The 22,232-nt window shown below is 43.9% G+C and overlaps 1 protein-coding gene across 2 annotated transcripts in view; it reads right to left on the bottom strand.

Moving 5' to 3' along the window:
- LOC115479430 (cytochrome P450 2G1-like) overlaps positions 1–21,563 on the bottom strand; it is a 43,146-nt gene extending 21,583 nt beyond the window's left edge. The window contains exons 1-7 of one of the 2 annotated variants that reach the window (XM_030217322.1): positions 21,381–21,563; positions 16,408–16,570; positions 13,300–13,449; positions 13,036–13,196; positions 7,460–7,636; positions 1,141–1,282; positions 526–713 (exon numbers count right to left, since the gene is read on the bottom strand). In XM_030217322.1, coding sequence (XP_030073182.1) covers positions 526–713; positions 1,141–1,282; positions 7,460–7,636; positions 13,036–13,196; positions 13,300–13,449; positions 16,408–16,570; positions 21,381–21,560 — 1,161 coding nt within the window. In that variant the 5' untranslated portion in view covers positions 21,561–21,563. The remainder of the gene's footprint in view (positions 1–525; positions 714–1,140; positions 1,283–7,459; positions 7,637–13,035; positions 13,197–13,299; positions 13,450–16,407; positions 16,571–21,380) is intronic. The other variant, XM_030217323.1, reaches the window with a different exon arrangement.
- Positions 21,564–22,232: the final 669 nt, after the last annotated feature.

Here is a 22,232-nt window from a genome sequence, read left to right as displayed (position 1 = left end):
CTGAAAGGCAAAATACAAACTCCAGATTAGACTAGATTACACTGTGCCACGAAAACTATTCCTAATGTGAAGGCTTTAACAAATGGTTCTGTTCTCTGGCTATACTCTGCCACCTTCAATACATCCTCTCCTCAATGCTAGCCCCCCTCCCCTGTGCATGCTCAGTTTTCAGGCATATATGAAAACTGAACATGCATGAGGTGGTGGTGATAGTGGGGGGGGGGGGGGGGGGGGGGGGAGGGGAGGGTATGGTGGTAGCACATGAAAATTGCCATCGACTGCAACACTGGAGAGTTTCTGGCCACCTGATGTGGACCTCTTCAGCTGACAGGACTTGGGGATCCCTGTCAATTCAGATATTTAGAATTTGAGTTGGGGATCATGGGGGGGGGGGGGGGGGGAGGGGTGCACAGCGAGCAGGGTGGGGTCAGGGCAAACTTTTGTGCCTACTCATTTTAGGCACAGACCTCTCCAAAACTGAATGTGTGGCTAAGCCACTGGTTAGAAAAAACAAGGAGAAATTACCTTGGGAATCATATATCCTCGGAAATGGGTGTCTTTTGTGACTTCACGGGGGACATTCAATGGAATAATGTTACTGAACCGTTGGATTTCATGGATCACAGCATTGGCATATGGCATCCTGTTCCTGTCTTCCAGGCATGGACTATGTTGTCGACCCATCACACAATCTATTTCTTGGTGCATTCTTTCTGAAAGGAAAAATCAAAGAGACTTCCAACAAAACTAGACAGGAAAGCAAGGTGTATTTCAGTTTCAGCAAGGCTTCCACTGGATATATTGATTCATTTTCGCTCTTTTTTTTTCTGGTAGAATATCTGTTTCTCTTAATACCCTTCTAAATATGTCTTTTCAAATAATTCATTTTTTAGCTTCTAAAGGACCCTCAAATAAACTAACTTTAGTACTAGTATGGAGAAGAAAGCAGTGTTACAGGGTGTGAGACTGGTACTTTGCCCCCTCTGTTCTTAGCAGTTACTGCAGTTTTATTGTTAACACAAGCTCCCAATTAATCAATGTCCCCTATAGAATATCCATGCTAGTCACAGAACCTGACTTTCAAGGGTTTTCACATGTATATATATCTGGAAGTCTGGTTAGGCGAGATAATAATTGTACCTTCAATTTCTGGGTATTTTAAGAGAATCAAGAATCCATATCTCAAGGTGGTGCTCATGGTTTCGGTTGCCGCAAAGAACAAGGCAAAGACTGTTGCAATCAAGTTCTTCATGTGAAAATGCGAAGAAGAATTTTCCTTCTTCTTGAAAAGAATAAGATAACCGATTTAAAAAAAAGAGATGGAAATGAGATTAGAAGAAGAATAAGTAATATTTTAGACTTTATAGTAATCATATCACTTTTAGAATAAACTTTGTCCTTGTGGCACCAAAAAAATCAGAGCCAAAAGAAGCCCTTATCTGTTAACCTCACTTAAAGTTAGGTGTAGTTTATAGAATAGTACTTACACCTGAGAATCACGCCCAACTTTAGTCACGGCCATTTGCACCAATGAAAACATGGTGCAAGCGCCCACACCTAAAATTAAAACACTCAAAAATACAATCCCCGAAATGTACCTCTGGTAATACAAATGATACAAGCAATAAACAAACCAGGGTAATGCAGGAACAAAACTCTACACTAACCACAAAGGGTATCCAGGATATGGATGGAGGGCTCAAAAAGCCAGCCCAGTTCAAGGAAATAAAGTAATAAATTTGTATAAGTCTATAAAGAATTTTTTGAAAAAGAAAAAAGTTTTGTGTAAAAAGGAGAGATTCTCAGAGACTGAACTCACCCAAGTAGACAGCCCACAATGCGTAGGCTTGTCCAAGTGGGTGGATGGGTTTCTCTATCATAGTCTCTCGAGATGCATTACAACTTGTGACACTTCCTTTGTCATTTATGCTATCATTTGCCCTTGCCAAAGGTGGTATGTGGGATGGACTATTCGCAAAGTGAAGACACGTTTGACAGAACATAAAAGCAGATTGAATAACCAGAACATCACGGCCCCTATGGTACCTCATTGTTTAAAGTTTCATCATCAGTTTTTTCCCAACTCCAGTGGATGGTCATTAACTATGTGGCGTCCTCTCAGAGAGGAGGGGACAGGGAGAGTGTATTAGCTAAGAAAGAACAATACTGGATTTTTGAATTAGACACTACAACCCCAAATGGATTAAATGAGTTTATAGAATGGAATACAGTTATTTAGCATTCTGTTATTAACGTATACCTTTAGCAATCGTATGGGTAGGTGGGAGGTTTTTTTTGAATATTATTTCCTCTGTTCCACTCATATTAATTCTTCTGTACCATCATTATATTAAGTTTTGTTTTTGTTTTGTTAACTATAACTCAGTCTTTATATTGCATGGTCTGTAAAAACAGCGTCATTATTGACGTTTCACGCTTTTACGTGATACTGACTACTTCCGGCCTTGGGAGTATAATAGCGGGAACTCCTCTGAGCTCAGGTCAAGAATGAGTTTTCAGAAAGTTTTTCGCAGTATGTGTTTATTTACAGGAACAGGCAGCTAAAAACCGGGTCCCTGATGAAGATCGTCTCAAAAAGGTATCTTTTGAGGATATCACCCAGACAGGGAAGAAAAGGTTACTTGTAAGAAAGGATGTCAAAGAAGTCGTAGTAGATCAGATGGCCTTAAATAAAATTAATAATGACCAGACAGAAGATAACATATTAATAATGCCATGTATTAAACGTAATATAAAACGGAACAACAAGCATGCATTGAAATGTCTATACGCAAATGCCAGGAGCCTGAGACATAAGATGGGAGAGCTGGAGTACATTGCACACAATGAAAAATTGGATATTATTGGCATCTCTGAGACCTGGTGGAAGAAAGATAACCAATGGGACACAGTCATACTGGGCTACAAATTATATTGTAGCGATAGGGTGGATAGGATAGGAGGAGGGGTAGCACTGTATGTAAATGAGAACCTTGACTCAGATAGGCTACAAATATTGCAGGAGACAAAACCCATATTGGAATCTTTGTGGATTGAAATTCCACGTGAAAAGGGGAAAAGGATGGTGATAGGAGTGTACTACCGTCCGCCTGGCCAGGACGAGCGGGCGAACGCAGCAATGTCAAAGGAAATTACAGAAGCGAATAAATTCAGCAATGTAATATTAATGGGTGATTTCAATTATCCACATATAGACTAGGATTATGTAACATCAGTACATGCTAGGGAGGTGACATTTCTTTGATGAAATCAAGGCCAGCTTTATGGAACAGCTGGTTCAGGAGCCGACAAGAGAAGGAAAAATACTAGACTTAGTCATTACTGGAGCTCATGATCTCCTGTGGGGGGTAACAGTGCGAGGGCCGCTTGATAACAGTGATCATAATATGATCAGTTTTGATATTGGCACTGAAGTAAATGAACTTAGGAAATCAAATACACTAGCATTTAACTTTAGAAAAGGTGATTAGGACAAAATGAGAAAAACGGTGAAAAAAAGACTGAAAGGTGCAGCTCGCAGGGTAAACAACTTGCATCAGGCGTGGATGCTGTTTAAAAACACCATCCTGGAGGTACAGGACAAATATATTCCGCGTATTAGAAAAAGGGGAAAAAAGACCAAACGTCAGCCAGCGTGGCTAAACAGTAAGGTAAGGAAGTCATTAGAACAAAATAAACAATCATTCAGAAAGTGGCGAAGAGAACTAACTGAATGTAACAAGATAAAACATAAGGAATGCCAAGCCAAATGCAAAGCAAAGATAAGGAGGGCAAAAAAGGACTTTGAGAAAGTTAGCGTTAGAAGCGAAAATACATAGTAAAAATATTTTTAGATACATTAAAAGCAGGAAGCCGGCTAAAGAATCGGTTGGGCCGTTGGATGAAAATGGTATTAAAGGGGCGATCAGGGAAGACTGAGCCGTAGCGGAGAAATTAAATGAATTCTTTGCCTCGGTCTTCACCGAGGAGGATTTGGGTTGGACACCGGTGCCGGAAAGTGTATTTAAAGCAGGCGAGTTAGAGAAACTAAACAAATTCTCTGTAAACTTGGAGGATGCAATGGGTCAGTTCTGCAAACTGAAGAGTAGTAAATCACCAGGACCTGATGGTATTCATCCCAGAGTATTAATAGAACTGAAAAATGAATGTGTAGAGCTACTGTTAGTAATATGCAATCTATCACTAAAATCGAGTGTGGTACCGGAAGACTGGAGGGTAGCCAATGTTATGCCGATTTTTAAAAAAGGTTCCAGAGGAGATCCGGGAAATTACAGACCGGTGAGTCTGACGTCGGTACCAGGCAAAATGGTAGAGGCTATTATCAAGAATAAAATTACAGAGAACGTACAAAAACATGGGCTGATGAGACAAAGTCAGCACGGATTTAGTGAAGGGAAGTCTTGCCTCACCAATCTACTGCATTTTTTTGAGGGGGTGAACAAACATATGGACAATAGGGAGCCGGTGGATATTGTGTAACTGGATTTTCAAAAGGCATTTGACAAAGTGCCTCATGAAAGACTCCTGAAGAAACTGGAGAGTCATGGGATCGGAGGTAGGGTATTACTATGGATTAAGAGCTGGTTGAAAGATAGGAAGCAAAGAGTAGGGTTGAATGGTCAGTATTCTCAGTGGAGAAGGGTAGTTAGTGGGGTCCCGCAGGGGTCTGTGTTGGGACCACTGCTTTTTAACATATTTATAAATGACCTAGAGATGGGAGTAACTAGTGAGGTAATTAAATTCGCAGATGACACAAAATTATTCAGGGTCGTCAAGTCGCAGGAGGAGTGTGAAAGATTACAGGAGGACCTCGTGAGACTGGGGGATTGGGCGTGCAAGTGGCAGTTGAAGTTCAATGTTGACAAGTGCAAAGTGATGCATGTGGGTAAGAGGAACCCGAATTACAGCTATGTCATGCAAGGTTCCGCGTTAGGAGTTACAGACCTAGAAAGGGATCTGGGAGTCATCGTGGATAAGACGTTAAAAACTTCTGCTCAGTGTGCTGCGTCGGCTAAGAAAGCACACAGAAAGGGAAAGGGATGGAAAACAAACACAAGGATGTTATAATGCCGTTGTATCGCTCCATGGTGCGACCGCACCTCGAGTATTGTGTCCAATTCTGGTTGCTGCATCTCAAAAAAGATATAAAGGTATTAGAAAAGGTTCAGAGTAGGGCGACGAAAATGATAAAGTGAATGGAACAACTTCCCTATGAGGAAAGGCTGAGAAGGTTAGGGCTCTTCAGCTTGGAGAAAAGGCGGCTGAGGGGTGATATGATAGAAGTCTACAAGATAATGAGCGGATTAGAATGGACAGATGTGAAGCGTTTGTTTACACTTTCAAACAACAACAAAACCAGGGGACACAAGATGAAGCTAGAATATGGTAGATTTAAAACAAACAGGAGAAAGTTTTTCTTTACTCAGCGTGTAGTTAGACTCTGGAACTCGTTGCTGGAGAATGTAGTGACAGCAGCTGGCCTTATGGAATTTAAAGGGGGTTTGGACAGATTCCTGAGGGAAAAGTCCATTGAACATTATTAATTTGGGGGGGGGGGGGGGGGGGCGGGTGCCGGGTTCTTGAAGCCTGGATTGGCCGCTGTCGGAGACAGGATTCTGGGCTTGATGGACCCTTGGTCTTTTCCCAGTATGGCGGTATTTATGTATTTATCTACTAAAACCCTGCAGAGTTGGACACAGGCAGTAAACTGCCAATATCGGAGATTATTTGTGGTACAGCGGCGACGGTGGAGAGAATACTTGTGAAAGCTGGATTCAGTAGCAGCTGCTGGGTGTAGTGCACACACCTAGCAGTGCAGAGATAAGCGCGCCTTTTTCTTTTGTCTTTAGAATGTATTATTCATGAATGTAGGAATATTTGTTTAAAGAACGTTTGTCCTACTTAGATTATATTACATGTTTCCTTACAATACTTGTGGCTAGACATTGAAATCGATATACAAATAGTCTAAGGTTGGCGAGCCATTTGTGTTTGTTGATTATTGGACACAGAGTATTTAATCCTTGCACGTATCACTTAGCAAGGAAAAAAAATAAGTAGGGAACTCTTTTAGATGGGACTAGGGTATGGATCGAGAGCGTAAGTCTGCTTAGTTCACACGGGTAGGCATTGTTCTGCTTAATTGCAGAGCATAAGGGTGCTCATTGGTGCTCACGGGTGCACTTACCAGCTTTAGGAGAGACTCCATGATAGAGAAACCCATCCACCCATTAGGACAGGCCTAAGCATTGTGGGCTGTCTACCTGGGTGAGTTCAGCCTCTGAGAATCTCTCCTTTTTACACCAATTTTTTTTCTTTTTCAAAAAATTCTTTTACATTTGTATCCCACATTTTCCCACATAGCAGTAGGCTCAATGCGGCTTACAGGTTCCGGAGAGGAGAGTACCAACTCCGGGAATATATACAGAATGGAAAATAGAGTAACAGTAGGTGCAAGGAAGCTGATAAGGTTCCGGAAAAGAGAATACAACTCTGGGACAAATATATAGTAGCATATAGACAGAAGTAATCCCAATGAGGCTGATAAGTCTCCAGGGATGGGACTACAGCTTCTAGTGAGCAATATAGAGTAGGATAAGGTAGAAGTACACTTAATTATAACTGGAGTGGTAAAATTCATATAGTTTGAAGTAATAGGATTATGTGGAAGGGGTATTGTTCATTTCTTAGATCGAAAGATGTGATGCATTGTTCATGAATTAGTTCGGGTCTGCTGGGTAGGCTTTCCGGAAGAGGTGAGTCTTCAGGTCTTTTCAAAATTTTAGATGGGTGTTCGCAGTTCTAATGTTTCTAGGTAAAGCGTTCCAGAGCTGGGTGCAAATGTAGGAAAAGCTGGATGCATATGTTGCTTTGTATTTTAGTCCTTTACAATTTGGGTAATGCAGGTTTAGAAACGTTCATGATGATTCGATGATGTTTCTAGTTGGTAAGTCAATAAATTTGGTCATGTAGGTTGGGGCCAGACCATGGATTATTTTGTGGACCAGAGTGCAAATTTTGAAGGCTATTCGTTCCTTGATTGGTAGCTAGTGCAGTGTTTCGCATAGGGGTTTAGCACTTTCGAATCTTGTCTTTCTGAAAACCTAAGGGAGTCGCTGCCGACGCCTTCTTTTAAAAAACAAGAAAAGAATAGAAAAGTTAATTTCGGGGAAGGGGGTTGTGAAGGGAAGGGTGGGGGGCAGCAGAAGAAGAGTTGGGGCGGCAGATCATTTTCTGCCTCAGGCGGCATATTGTCTTGGGCTGCCCCTGACTGTCACTATTCTGTTTATTTTTGTTCAGACCCATAGCTACATGTTGCATTACATAACTGTACTCATATACATCATGTGTCAGCAGTATCTAAAAATACTATTCATTGGGCAGATTTACAAAAGGAGAGAAAACCTCTAAGGTTGCCCGGCCCATTAGAACCAAGCACCTGCTCTATTTTGATGAGGAAACAGTCAATGAAGTCCCGGGGACTGTTGGGGTCCAACGTTTGCTGGTTCTGTTTCACTTTCTTCCTAATATACTCTTCAAGGATTTCAAGGCAGTGACGTATCCTATTGTGAGGTCCAGGAAGGTTCTTCATGATGTTTGGAAAGATATCATAGAGCTGTAAAAGGTAAAATGAGATGCATTATATCGTAAATTTCCTACACAAAGAGGCAACCTCTTACCTTCCATCAGACATTCCACTGCTGTCTTTGAGTAACTGATTCACTCCTTGAACTGATTATTGTTATCCACAGGTAACCAGAGAATGGTCTTTGTGGAATATAAGACCTGTGTAACAGTAACAATAACCAGATATTCAATGCCGATCGTCAGAAACGGCCTGGTATCGAATAACCAGGTTTAACATCGGCAGAAGCGCTGCCCGCCACAGGCTGAATATCCGAGGGTAAATATATGTCTCCTATCTTTGAATTTTCGGTGGCAGGGTGAGGTGATTGGAGAGTAGGTGGTGATGGTAAGTGGAATGTAGTGTGAGGTGGGGAAATTAAGGGGGTGGAGGATGGGATACTTAGGGAAGTAGGCAGGGTAGATGAGGCATGGAGGTAGATAGTGGGCCTAGGATGGGTGGAGTAGATAGGGGGTAGCTGGAGGGAGTATATGGGGGTGAGATGTAGGAGGAAGAGGTGGTGTGATAGGGTAGGGATGATAGGTGGGGGGAGTAGCTGGGGGTACGGTGGAGGTAGGATAGATGGAGTAGGATGGGGGTGTGGTGGGTAAGAGGTAGGGGTGTGACTGGGAATGCAGAAAACAGGGGAAAGGCAGTTTGAGAGGAGGAATTCCTTAACTGCTATGTTTCACTCAGGGGAAATTTCTCCAAATGGGTTAGTTGCATTGCATGTAATTTCTATGCTGCAAAATGTGGAGTTGATTCTCTGATAGAAATGCATGGACATTTTCTGGCTAGCTTATTTCTCTGGAGTCTCCAGTATGAACTGGCCTAATTTTGACCATTGCCAATTTTTTCCCCATTCTATTACATTTATGGAAAGTGAATTTGCCCCAAGATAGACAGGCAGATACACACTAATGTATTAGCACATGCTATTGTACCACAAATCTAATTTTATGCAAATGAGACCTAGTTCATAACATAGTAAATGATGACCGATAAAGACCAGCATAGCTCATCCAGTCTGTCCAGAAAGGTAGCCTGGGTTGGAGTTGCAACTCCTTGCAGGTTACCCTGCCTCTCCCCTCCCCTTTGTCTTTAGTGTTGTAACTGATGCCTGGTTCAGATGAACCCCTTCTTTGTCTTTCTATAATTATTTAAAATGTGAAAGTTATATAAGATTTACTTTGAGTGGAAATGCTCAGTATTTTTATTCCGTCTTCATGATATGCAGGGAATCTATCAGGTGAATTTTCAAAAGAGAAGGCCGCCCATCTTTCAACACAAATCGGGAGATGGGCATCTTTCTCTCAGGGGAGCCCAAATTGGCATAATTGAAAGCTGATTTTGGGTGTCCTCAACTGCTTTCTGTCGCGGGGACGACCAAAGTTCCCAGGGGCGTGTCGGCAGTGTACCGAAGGTGGGATGGGGGTGTGCTTAAGAGATGGGCGTCCACGGCCGATAATGGAAAAAAGAAGGGCGTCCCTGACGAGCATTTGGCCGACTTTACTTTGTCCCTTTTTTTTCACAACCAAGCCTCGAAAAGGTGTCCTAACTGACCAGATGACCACCGGAGGGAATCGGGGATGACCTCCCCTTACTCCCCCAGTGGTCACCAAACCCTTCCCACCCCCCCAAAAAATGTAAAAACATTTTTTTCCAGCCTCTTTGCCAGCCTCAAATGTCATACCCAGCTCCATCACAGTAGTATGCAGGTCCCTGGAGCAGTTTTTAGTGGGTGCAGTGCACTTCAGGCAGGCGGACCCAGGCCCATCCCCCCCTACCTGTTATACTTATGGTGGTAAATGTGAGCCCTCCAAAACCCACCTGAAACCCACTGTACCCACATCTAGGTGCCCCCTGCATCCCTAAGAGCTATGGTAGTGGTGTACAGTTGTGGGGAGTGGGTTATGGGGGGTTTGGAGGGCTCAGCACCTGGGAGCAATTTCTGAAGTCCACTGCAGTGCTCCCTAGGGTGCCCGGTTGGTGTCCTGGCATGTGAGGGGGACCAGTGCACTATGAATGCTGGCTCCTCCCACGACCAAAGGGCTTGGATTTGGTCGTTTTTGAGATGGGCGTCCTTGGTTTCCATTATCGGCGAAAACCGAGGTTGCCCATCTCTAAGGTCGACAATCTCAACATTTAAGTCGACCATCTCTTGAGATTTGGGCGTCTCCGACCATATTATCGAAACGAAAGGTGGACGCCCATCTTGTTTCGATAATACAGGTTGCCCCGCCCCTTCACGGAGCCGTCCTTAGAGATGGGCGCTCTCAGAGATGGTCATCCCCATTCGAAAATGCCCCTCCACGTGTTTATCCCATGCCTTTTTGAATTCCCTCACTGTTTCATTTCTACAACTTCCTGTGGAAGAGCATTCTAGCCATCCACTATCCTCTCCATGAAAAAGTATTTCCTGAAATTGCTTTTAATTTTCCCTCCTTGCAACCTGACTTTTATTTCCTTCAACAACATTTTCGTTACCTTGCCCATCACCAAAGTAATGTCACTGGTCTGTGGGTTCCCATCTCTTCTCTGTTACTACCTTTTCGAAGAGGGACCACATCAGCTTTTCTCCAATCATCCAAACCCGCCCAAACCTCTTTAGGCTTCCTCAGTATCCTGGAATATATTTCATCCAGTCCCATGGCTTTGTCCTCTTTTAGTTTTGCAAGTTGTTCATAAACATTTTATTCTGTGAATGGTGTGATATCTATGCCCTTCCCATGTGTATCTTTGACAATCCTCCAGAGACCTTCTTCCATGAATTCCAAACAAAAGTAAATTTTGAGCAATTTTTTATTTCCCTCATCTCTGTCTACACATTGACCTTCAGTATCTTTGAATCTCATAATGCCACCTCTAGCCTTCCTCCTTTAGCCAATATACCTGAAAAACATCTTGTCACCTCATTTTATATCTTTTGCCATCTTTTCTTCTGCCTGTGCTTTTGCTATCCTGATTTCTTTCTTGATCTCTCTCAACTTTATGTGGTATTCTTTTTCGTGCTTTTCATTAAATTTCATATTTTATGAACCCTACCCACCCGATATTCAAAGTGATTTGAGCAGGCAGGAGAGAGCTCTGCTCTCTTAAATCTTGCTCAGGGGGCCTGGCGCCGATATTCAGCGGCACCTAACTAGGCAGTGCTGCTGAATCTCAGGTCTGAATAACCATGTGTTAGGTAAGCTGGAGAGGGCATTCTGGAGGCAGAAAAAGGGAGAAGCTGGCAGCTATGCGGGTGCTGGCAATATTCAGTGTTAACTTGGGTCACTTAGCTGTGCGAGTGCCAGCAGTGACTATCAGTCAGTACCCACATAACTTTCAGTGGTGTCTTGCATGTCACACAAGTGCTCCCCACCCCTCCCTCCACAGCCCTCCACAACATGACTGGCCACACTTCTTGAACCCTTCCATCATTGCAAATGCACTCATCCCGGTACTGCCACCCCCCTGATACCAAGCCGTCCTCCCCATTTGTCAGTAGGCTCCCACCCCTGTCCTACCATGGTGGTCAAGTAGGTCTTTGAAGGAGTGGACTCCCACTCACTCCTGCCTCTATCGGCTGCAGCTTTAAAATGGCTGCTACAATTTGTCTTGTGGTTTTACTGCTAGAAGTCATCTCTCTCGCTCTCTCTCTCTCTTTATATGCCTCCTGTTTCCAGCAGGTTACAAGTACCCGGCAAGATACCAAAACTGTACAATACATTTTATGCTGTTTATCCTAGCTAAGCAGTGGATTTTCCCAAAGCCATTTTAATAATGGCTTATGGAATTCTTTTTTAGGAGGCTATCCAAACCTTTTTAAAACCCTCTTTTTTTTACACCCTCTGGAATAGTTACACGCAGACTGCATAAAGGTAGGGATACGCTTTCTGCTCACTTACTTTTTACATGCATATAAGTGGCTATACAGTTTTATAAAAGCTTTTAGCTGAAATTGGGTGGCGGAGCAGGTGGGGGGAAGAGGGGTTGGTGGTTGGGAGGCGGGGAATCCTGCTGGGCAGACTTATACGGTCTGTGCCCTGAAAAGACAGGTACAAATCAAGGTAAGGTATACACATATGAATTTATCTTGTTGGGCAGACTGGCTGGACCATGCAGGTCTTTTTCTGCCGTCATCTACTATGTTACTATGTGTAAAACAGGCTTTACACATTAAAAAGGCTTGATTAAATTACCCCTACGAAGATGATTTTATAGTAGGCCAGCTAACTGGTGCAGCATGTTATGACTATTTCATAAAGGAGTCCTTGGATTGGGGGAGTTGCCTATTGGTTAGAGCAGCTGGCTAAATCCAAATGCAATTCTAACTGTCAAAGACATCTGTAAAATACCCGAGTCTATGCAACACAGTTACACGGTTTTCCATGATGCAGCCATCTTCATGGTACTATATCAGAGGTAGAGCGAGATGATGAAGTGTTATGAGAAGTTGTGAAGAGGTCCTGCAAATATATGTGTGATTGCTGCTGGGCAGCACACTTGCAAGATATTTTTTCTATTTTTGTACAAGGAAAGATATTTATATAGGGGCTAGTTAAATCATAATTTATTAGTGCCACTGAAAAAATCTGGTTATTGCCCAACTCGGGGGCGTTCTGGGGGTGCAGTTAGTACTTGGCCCGCTAAGTGCCAAAAATCGCATAATTAGGACCACATAATAGTTATATCTTTACGCAGTTTGCTGTAAGCAGTTAAGAGTTGAATATCACACTTAACTAGATATATTTTCACTGGTTCCATAAACCTGGACATTCAGTGACCGAGCTCAGACAAGGACTGGCATTGAAATTCTGGGCATAAAGCTGGTGGAGGTCAGTAAAACACTAATCGTCATTGGCTGAATATCGGACCCATAGTTTCTCTGGAGTCCTTATTGCATAGATACTTTTCAGTATATATCTTTTACTTGGTATTTTTGGCTTTAGATTCTGGTTATACAAAGCTTTTTGATGTGCAATAATCATAAACCTCAGGATTTTTTTTAATTGCCCAAAGATTCAAATTTTAAATCTTTATTATGGATTAAAACAGTATTTCACCAGAGAAACTATGAACTCAAACAGTGGATCAGCAGATTTACCAGTGGCTCTGCTGATTTCCTGGGCTGCTGTTGTATTTCTGTATAAGATTCTACTACAGATCTGATAAAAACAAATAAATAGGTAGAACAAAGGGAAAGATCTATTCATATAGCAAGGTAATTAAGATTGTAATGAGTAGACTACAGGAGAGCATTTGACGTTCATTCCTTCAAAAAATCCCTCTATCCCTCCCCCCCCTCCCCCCCCACCACCACACACACACAATTTTCTTCAGGACAATGTAATAAAGGAAGTAAATATATTCTAGAATGTTTGGTATTTGAAGAGTTGGTTTTTTACCTGTCCCCAGATGGAGCTAATAAGGCAAAAGCTCTCATTAATCATCCGGAGTAAGTGGTGAAATTCCTTATCATCATAGTCAAACCGGTTCCCGAAGACAATAGAGCAGATGACATTCGAGACCGCCTGACTGAAGATGAAGGTGGGATCAAAGGGCAATTCTAGGGAAAGGAAAGAGAAAGAGAGTCAGTTAAATTCAGACACTAAGGTGGTGATGGGGAAGATGATTTAGAGTTGCATGAAGAAAAAAGCTTTTACACAGACCTTTGGTTTTCCTGAGCTCCTCCATTAAGAACTGGGCTTCCTCCTGGATCCGCTCCTCAATCCCTCTCTTCCCTACCCCAAAATCTTTCAAGGTCATGATTGAAAACTGGCGTGACTGTTTCCAGATCTCCCCATTACTAAAACTTATTCCTTAGAAGAAAAAGAAAGCAAAGGCATTTTATTTTCATTTTCCCCTCCTCTTCTTCTTATGCTTCCAGTCTTCAATGGGATCTTCGTCAACCTCCTCATTATTAATCATCAATTCTTCATGACCCTTTTAAGGATCTCAGGCCAATTATACAGTTTGATAAGGACATCTGAGACTGGACAATTATATGGTGGTACGAGACTTTTTAACTTTCTCTCCCCGTTCCCCCCCCCCCCCCCAATCTCCCGCCCTACTTATGAATATAGACCGAACTGTTTTTGTTAGCTACCTAATGTGGTGTGCTAACCAAAGAAGAGCTTTGCATTAACATTTGTCACCAACAAATGAATAAATGTCCATATTCAGTGTTCCAATTTATCCGCGTAGGCTGGCTGAAGATCTGTCATCAATATAGTTAAAGTGATTGACTCTAAAGGAATATGTTACCTTCTTCTGCCACAGAAAAATGTAGCCTATGATTATATACGAGGCAATTCTAAAATACGGCATCCCCTTTAAGGAGCCCCAATGCAGTGAAAAGAGAGCTTATTGTATAACAATAACTGGACATCAAGATACCTTTAAAGGTTAGTAGTGTAAACCCACATTGATGCACTTAAATTGAGGCACTACCATTTATACCAGGCCAATGGCAGAGACAAAAGAGTGCCATGCATCATGAGCAGGGGCGTATCTGTAATGTGGCCATGGGGGTCAGGGCCCCCGTAGATTTGGCCCTGGACCCCCCTACCAACGGCCCTCACAACCCCCCTCTCGCCGCCAACCTGCTGTCGCCTACCTGTGCTGGCGGGGGACCCCAACCCCCGCCAGCCGAAGCCGTCGTCCTTTGTTCGTTTGCTTTGTTCTTTCTGAGTCGGACTCATCTCGGACGTCCTGCACACATCCTGCACGTTGTGTACGTGAAGGACGTCCAAGACGAGTCAGACTCAGAAAGAACAAACGAACGAAGGATGACAGCTTCGGCTGGCGGGGGTTGGGGTCCCCCACCAGCACAGGTAAGCAACAGCGGGCGGGGGGTCGAGAGGGTCGTTGGGCGGGTGACGGAGGTGGATCTGGCGGTGGGGGGGTGGCGGCAATGGCGGCGGGGGTCACCGGGGGGGGGGGGCTAAAATGTGCCCCCTCACCTCGGCTCTGGACCCCCCTACCAGCGAAGTCCAGATACGCCCATGATCATGAGTAACTTAGTTAAGTTGGAGATAAGCCCATGTCCATACTTGCTCTGCCCAGTTACAGGCTTTAGAATATGTGATATTTTATAGAATTGCATAGAGTGCACTTAAACACATAAATGCGCATAACTGCATGTGCCATGTTAGTTGTCTTTATAGCCTTTTATTTAACCATATATTGTCCTGTCACATATATATCTAAAACCTTTGTTACTGAGACCTGGTTTAGAACCACCCATTGAACCTCTGTAATAGGTAGTTTTTCCTTTCTCCTTCCATATGAAGGAAGTACTTCAGAAAAAAGCTACAGAGCAGATGTTTTCAACCCAGTCCTTGAGCACACCCAGCCAGTCAGGGTTTTCAAGATATCCCCAGTCATTTGTCCTCAAGTGGATTACAACAACAGTTTTAGAATCCTGGAAGGCATTTCATAAGAACATAAGTATTGCCATACTGGGACAGAACGAAGGTCCATCAAGACCAGTATCCTGTTTCCAACAGTGGCCAGTCCAGGTCACATGGACCTGGCAAGGTCCCAGAACAGTAAAACAGATTTTATGCTGCTTATCCTAGAAATAAACAGTGGATTCTTCCAGTCCATCTTAAGAATGGATTATAGACTTTTAGGAAATTTTCCAAACCTTTTTAAAACCCTGCTAAACTAATTGCTTTTACCACATTGTCTGGCAACAAATTCCAGAGTTTAATTATACACTCCGCGCCGCTCACCCCCTCCACGGCCTGCTGCAGGAAGGCTCCGATGCGGAGAGTACAGTTGAGGATGCGTTGTGATTGGCTCAGAGACTTCCAGGTCTCTCAGCTGAGTGAAGGACGTCCAAAAAGGCCGTTTTTATTATTGCGGGGGGGGGGGGGGGGGACGTCCAAAAAGGACGTCTTTTTGGATGGACGTCCTCAACTGCACTCTCCTGCTAGGATTGAGCCGCATCGGAGCCTTCCTGCAGCAGGCCGTGGAGGGGGTGAGCAGCGCGGCGTCTTCCTTTCCCGGGCGGCACAGGGAGGCGCAGGGACGGCCACAGGCATAGCGAAGGTGCCATAACTTTTTTAAAAACATTTTTAAAGTCCCTCACGAGCGCAGCTTGGTTTTTTTTTTTTTACATGGGTGTTAGGCGCTTTTTGGACGTATTTGGCTTGCACAGAGCAGCCAGCATAACGCTTGGCTGCTCTACGCATGCTCGACCGGCCGACTGGTTACCAGTGGAATAGAGAATGCAAGTGAGCTACAACGAGCAGCTCATTTGCATTCCTTTTCCTTGATGCATGCCTGTTCCTTACCGATTCGCTAAGAGAATCGGTAAGGGAAGGGCTTTAACGATTTTTTAGTGCATCTTTCCCTGAGTGAAGAAATATTTTCTATGATTTATTTTAAATTTACTACTTAGTAGCTTCATTGCTTGCCCCCTAGTCTTAGTATTAATTGGAAAGAGTAAACAAGCAAGTCTCATCTACCTGTTCCATTCCACTCAGTATTTTATAGAACTCAACCATATCTCCCCTCAGTTGTCTTCTCCAAGCTGAAAAACCATAGCCGCTTTAGCCTTTCCTCAGAGGGAAGTCATTATTAAGAAACATGGAGCGTGTTGCCAAGTTAATACCTGGTTGATAACTGGGATATACTGGTATCAAGAGCAATGCAGGCAGAAAAACTGAACAAATTGAGCGGGAAAACAATACTTACCGCTCAACATCTACTAATTTAAAGATACACAGAAGTATGAACTGGCTAATATCAACATTTAGAATATCATTTACCAAAGCCCTGTAGAACCTGGTTAAATGTCTCCATATTCCCTCTTCCACCAAACACCTCTGCTTGATCAATGAGGGCTTCTTTCACCACTTCATAGCCAGACAGCACCACTGTCATCTCAGGGCCAATATATAGCCTGAACACAGGGCCATATTTCTCACTCATCTGCAAGGAAAACCAACAGAAGTCTCTTTTACACAAGTTGAAAGTTGCAAATTTATTGTGTTAGAAAATGGCACATTTCCACTTCTTCTATGTGAAAACGTATGCATGTCTATTAGGAGACGGTGTGAAAAGAGATGGTAAATGTGTGTCACTGGGAGTGACAGATGCTGTCTTTGTACTTAAGTGCTGTGTGAGTTTTTGCAAGTGTGTCTGTGTCAGTCTGCATTTGACTCTTTTGGTCTCTCTTGTTGTAAATGCTGATAAAGTTAGACTGAAAGCTTTGTGATCATAAAATAGGGAAGATGTCCCATTCCTTTTATCATTTTTGTTGCCCTTCTCTGCACCTTTTCTAATTCCACTATATCCTTTTAAAGATGCGGCGACCAGAATTGAACACAATATTCGAGGTGCAGTCGCACCATGGAGCGATACAAAGGCATTATAACGTCCTCATATTTGTTTTCCATTCCTTTCCTAATAATGCCTAACATTCTACTTGCTTTCTTAGCTGCCACAGCACACTGAGCGGAAGGTTTCAACGTATCATCAACGACAACACCTAGATCCCTTTTTGGTCGGTGACTCCTAACGTGGAACCTTGCATGACATAGCTATAATTCGGGTTCCTCTTTCCCACATGCATCACCTTGCACTTGCTTACATTTAATGTCAACTGCCATTTAGACGCCCAATCTCCCAGTCTCGTAAGATCCTCTTGTAATTTTTCACAATCCTCACTTCAACTTAAGCCTGTGGTTTCAGCCCTGGGTGCAGTGTTTATAATGTTTTGGGTTTTTTTTTTAAACAAATGTCCTTTAACTTATGAAAGTATGAGATATGTTTTTGTGACTCTTCTTATGTAGATGGATAAGTATGTTTATGTGGGTGGAGGGAGGCTGGAAAAAAGATTGAGGAGGGAATATACATGGTGGGAGAGAGAGGGAATCTGGCTTTCTTGGGGAGGCCAAGGTGACAAGGGGTGGGGCGGGTTGTAACAGGAGGCAGGGCAGGGGTGTGACGGGGGCAGAGCGGGGTGATATTTGTGTCCTCTTTTTCTCACGGCAAATATGGTAACCCTAGCATTTGGCCTTGTGAAAGCAAGATTCCGCTGTCTCGACCACTCTGATGGTGAGCTATTATACAGGCCCGCCAAGGTGTGGAACATTTTTACAGCCTGCTGCATGCTGCATAATCTGCTAATTCGAAGGTGGGTGCTAGAGCCACAGCCAAAGCCACAACCAGAGCAACAGGCCATGGAGGAGGAGAATGAAAGCGAAGATGAAGAACCAGACCTGGGGGATCTACCGCCTCACCTGGCCCACCAAAGAAGCCAGCAGGTTTGAGAGAACTTTATCCAGATACATTTTTGTGAAGAAGGAGAGAATATTTCTTATATAACAAGTGACAAATGGTGACTAAATGTGACCCCAGTCTTCCTCCCTCCCCCTATCCCCCCCCCCCCCACAGTGCTGTACATGGTGGAAAATGCAAAATGTGACCCCAGCCTGGATCTTCTTCTTGTGTTTCTTCCTGGTTAGGGTGGGCAAGATGAGGAACCACACCTAGGGGATCTGCTGTAACAGTAACATAGTAGATGACGGCAGAAAAAAGACCTGCACGGTCCATCCAGTCTGCTCAACAACATAAACTCATATGTGCTACTTTTTGTGTATACCCTACTTTGATTTGCACCTGTCCTCTTCAGGGCACAGACCGTATAAGTTTGCCCAGCACTATCCCCGCCTCCCACCACCGGCTCTGGCACAGACCGTATAAGTCTGCTCAGCACTATCCCCGCCTCCCAACCACCAGCCCCACCTCCCATCACCGGCTCTGCCACCCAATCTTGGCTAAGCTCCTGAGGATCCATTCCTTCTGAACAGGATTCCTTTATGTTTATCCCAAGCAATGTCTCTGGTGAAGGTTGCCGGCAGCAGCAAGGCATCACAACCGCTGCCTGCTCCATTCAGAGCCTTCTCTCTGACATGTCCTGTCTATGCAGAAATAGAAGTTGCATCTGGGGTGGGGAGCAGATGGGCAGGAAGGACACAGAATGCATCAGAGGGAAGGCTCTGGGGCAGCCAGAGGTGTGACTTCCTGCCACTGCCATCTACCAGATGCATTAAAAGGTAGATGCAGGGATGTGGAGTGGTTAAGAAAAAGAGAGATATACCCAATCATGGGGGAAAGATACTATGCGGGGGATGGAGGGGGAGCAGTGACTTGGTAGGCCTTAGGTTAAGTGGCATTCTGTCAGGCTTGCTTGATGATACTAAACCCCAGTGAGACTGTAGTCTGGTCAGACGAAATTTCTCTTCTAGAAAACTTAACTCTGGATATTTTTTCCCCTCCGAGTCAAGTACTAACCACTGAACAGTACTTGAAAAGAAGCACTGGATAAAATGACCTAGCAGCTAATATAGATACAGCGCAAAAACCCCTGGGTTCTTCACCTCGACCAACTGCCGTTCCCCGAAGGTTGAGCCCCCAGGTTCAGGCAGCCAGTGAGACTAGGCCACAGCCAGGAAACGTTGATGTCTAGAGACAGGCACTGCTCAAGGAGAGAAACAAGGCAGACTGCAGAAAGCATCATCAGAAGACAGCCCAGGTCAAAAAAGGCAGCACTCAGCATGGTCAAAAGTCAGCTCAGATCAAGGCAGGCAGCAGACAGTGTGGTCAGGAGTCAGCTCAGGTCAAGGCAGGCAGCAAACCGCATGATCAGAAGTCAGCAAGGGTCAGGGCAGGCAGCATGGTCAGATCAGGTTAAAGCAGTTAGACAAATGAAATGTCTCACACAGAAGCAGACAAAAGCTGTTGCTGAAGCCCTGAGGAAGCCATGGAGCTGGCAGAAAAGGGAGCATGTAGTTGACATCACAACAGGCTGACACCATCAAAAACGCAGGGGCGGAGTCCTCTCCCAGCACTACGGAGACGCACATGGGAAGGAAATGAAGCCATGCTGCTGGGAGCAAAGGACCCCACGCCTCTATCCTGCCAGTCACTGGTGCCTCCCACTGGCAGACACCTCCCCCAAAGCACGCCCCCAGATATGAGGGTGTGACATGTTGCTTTTATGTTTAAATCTGTTTTATTAACAATAACGGTAAATAACAGACAAATTCTGCAAAGCAACCGCATGAATACCAAATACCATCAACACACTCTAACATCATGATGCCTTTTCACATTTTCCCCCCCTGATCCCATCTCCCACTATCCTCCTGCTCCCCACCCCTCCCCTCTCTTCCCCACAGCACATAAAATGAGTGCCTTTTTGGGCTTCTCATATAGATGCCCTTTTCTCAAACCAAGCTCCAAGTAAACTGACTAATGTGAAAATTGTCTTCCTCCAACACCGTTAAAAGTATACTTGGGCTCTATAATGTTACGTATGAAGTCTGGGCTGCAAGAGAGGCATTTAATCACTTGTAAACTGAGGAAAACAGCATGCACACATCAATATATTTTTTTTGTTACATTTGTACCCCGCGCTTTCCCACTCATGGCAGGCTCAATGCGGCTTACATGGGGCAATGGAGGGTTAAGTGATTTGCCCAGAGTCATAAGGAGCTGCCTGTGCCTGAAGTGGGAATTGAATGCAGTTTCTCAGTTCCCCAGGACCAAAGTCCACCACCCTAACCACTAGGCCACTCCTCTTCAAACATATGCAGGTTATTTGCCATGTCTTTCTCCTCACACACAAACAATGGGAACAAAGTATGAAGGATTTTTTTTTTTACATGTGCTTTGCAGTTTCTAAGAGAAACACAGTAGTTCCTCTGAAAATTCAGTTAAAGAACAAATCAAGAGAAAACTGCCTCTCAATGGATCAAAAGAAAATCCAGCAGCTGAGGGACTTAGAAGACCACACAGATCACTCTTCCTTCCTACACCTTTCATTTTTCTTAAATTTATAATAAGCACAGATAAATCAGTTCATCAGTCAATCCACTAATCTTTTTTATTCACTAAAAGATTTATAAATATACTGTATAAACAAAAACAAATACCCTTAGTGTTTAAACACTTTATGAAATGTTACATAAAATCATAAGAAAATGTAAGCAGAAAATGACTGCTTTGACTCTTTCAGTGTTCTTGTGTGCAGTTTTGTCAAGTCTTACTTGTCTGGTCCAGTGGCATAGTCTCACCCGGTCTGCCAAAGAGGCCAGCGGATTAGACAGAACCTCATTCAGACACATATTTTGTGAATAAGGTGAGAATATTTCTTATATAACAGGTTACAAATGATGACTACATGTGACCCCAGCCTTCCTCCTCCCCTCCCCCTCACCCACAGTGCTGTACATGGTGGAAAATACCAAATGTGACCCCCAGCCTTCCCCCCTCCTCCCACAGTGCTGTACATGTTTCTTCCTGGTCAGGGTGGATAGGATCTTCCTGCTGCCCCCTTTTCCTCCCCCTCTTCCTCTGCTTCAATACCTGCAGGCTCTGATGTCTTCCTCTCCCTCCATAGGCAGCATGACAGCGCTGAACCTCTGTGCAGTAAGCTTTCAGCATTGTTAAGCTATGTCTTGTTAGAGCAGATAATCATCTGGGGGGAATCATAATTGCAGCAGGTGGAAGTTTCTAGAATGAACCTGCCCCCCCCCCCCTTCCTACTGCTGTCTCCTTTTTATGTCTGACCACATTCATACAGAATGGCATCTGAGGCAACCTAACTAGATAAATGTTGCAGAGAATCAACAGTGGCTAAGAATTTTTGACATGGCCAACGTTCATGAATTAATACCACAGCACTTTCCTGGCCAATTTAGAGAACAGAGAAAGGTACCCGTACCAGACTCACCTTCATAAGCCCTTTGGCTGTTCCATCTGTGTCTATCTGCAATAAGTTGCCTATAAAAGGAAGAGGAGTTGGACCTGGAGGAAGTTTGTCTCTTTGGTACACTGTCTTCCGTATGAACAAGATCAGCAGGCTGGACAGACAGACAGCCAGGAAGAGGGTCTGTGCCACAGCAGCATCCATGAGTGAAAGGAAACAAGTTTTTTTTGTTTTTTCTTCTTAGCCTGGATTGGATTCTCTCCTTCTGCAACTCTTTTTATAGTCTGTGTCCTATGTGCAGGCTTTTCACTTCTCCAGACTTTGCTCTGGAGGACACAGTCTCATTTCAGATACCAACTACGCTTGATACTTCCAAATATTTCAAAAACCTGCACTCTTGATAGGAACACAGTGAAATGATATATCTGTTCCGCAGAGAAGTTTGCTCTTTCTGCCCCTTTTCGTGTTCTAACAAGTCATCTCTACAATTTAGCTTTTAAGGTAAACCAATTTACTGACTACTACTGATCCACTTTTGCTGCCTCTCCTCCCATCTAAGCTGCAGAAGGTTGACACACCTAGAAGCATAAATTAACCCTCTCCCACCAAGACCCTTGTTTGATTGTACTGCTTAATGCTAGTTCTGCGGCTGTTCTTTCTCTCTCTCTCTCTCTTAGGCGTTTTACCTTTCAGTTTACTAACTGCTGCTGTTCCACTTCTGCAGCCCCTCCTCCCATCTGGGTTATACAAAGGTGACACACCTGAAAGCACAAATTAACCCTCTACCACCAAGACCCTTGTTTGTTTGATTGCATTGCTTAATGCTGCTGCTTTTATTTTGTTTTCTGTTTCTTTCTCTCAGGCATTTTACCTTTC

The sequence above is a fragment of the Microcaecilia unicolor genome, chromosome 11 (genome assembly GCF_901765095.1).
Source record: "Microcaecilia unicolor chromosome 11, aMicUni1.1, whole genome shotgun sequence".
Lineage (NCBI taxonomy): Eukaryota > Metazoa > Chordata > Amphibia > Gymnophiona > Siphonopidae > Microcaecilia > Microcaecilia unicolor.
This window is presented reverse-complemented; position numbering and strand designations above follow the sequence as displayed.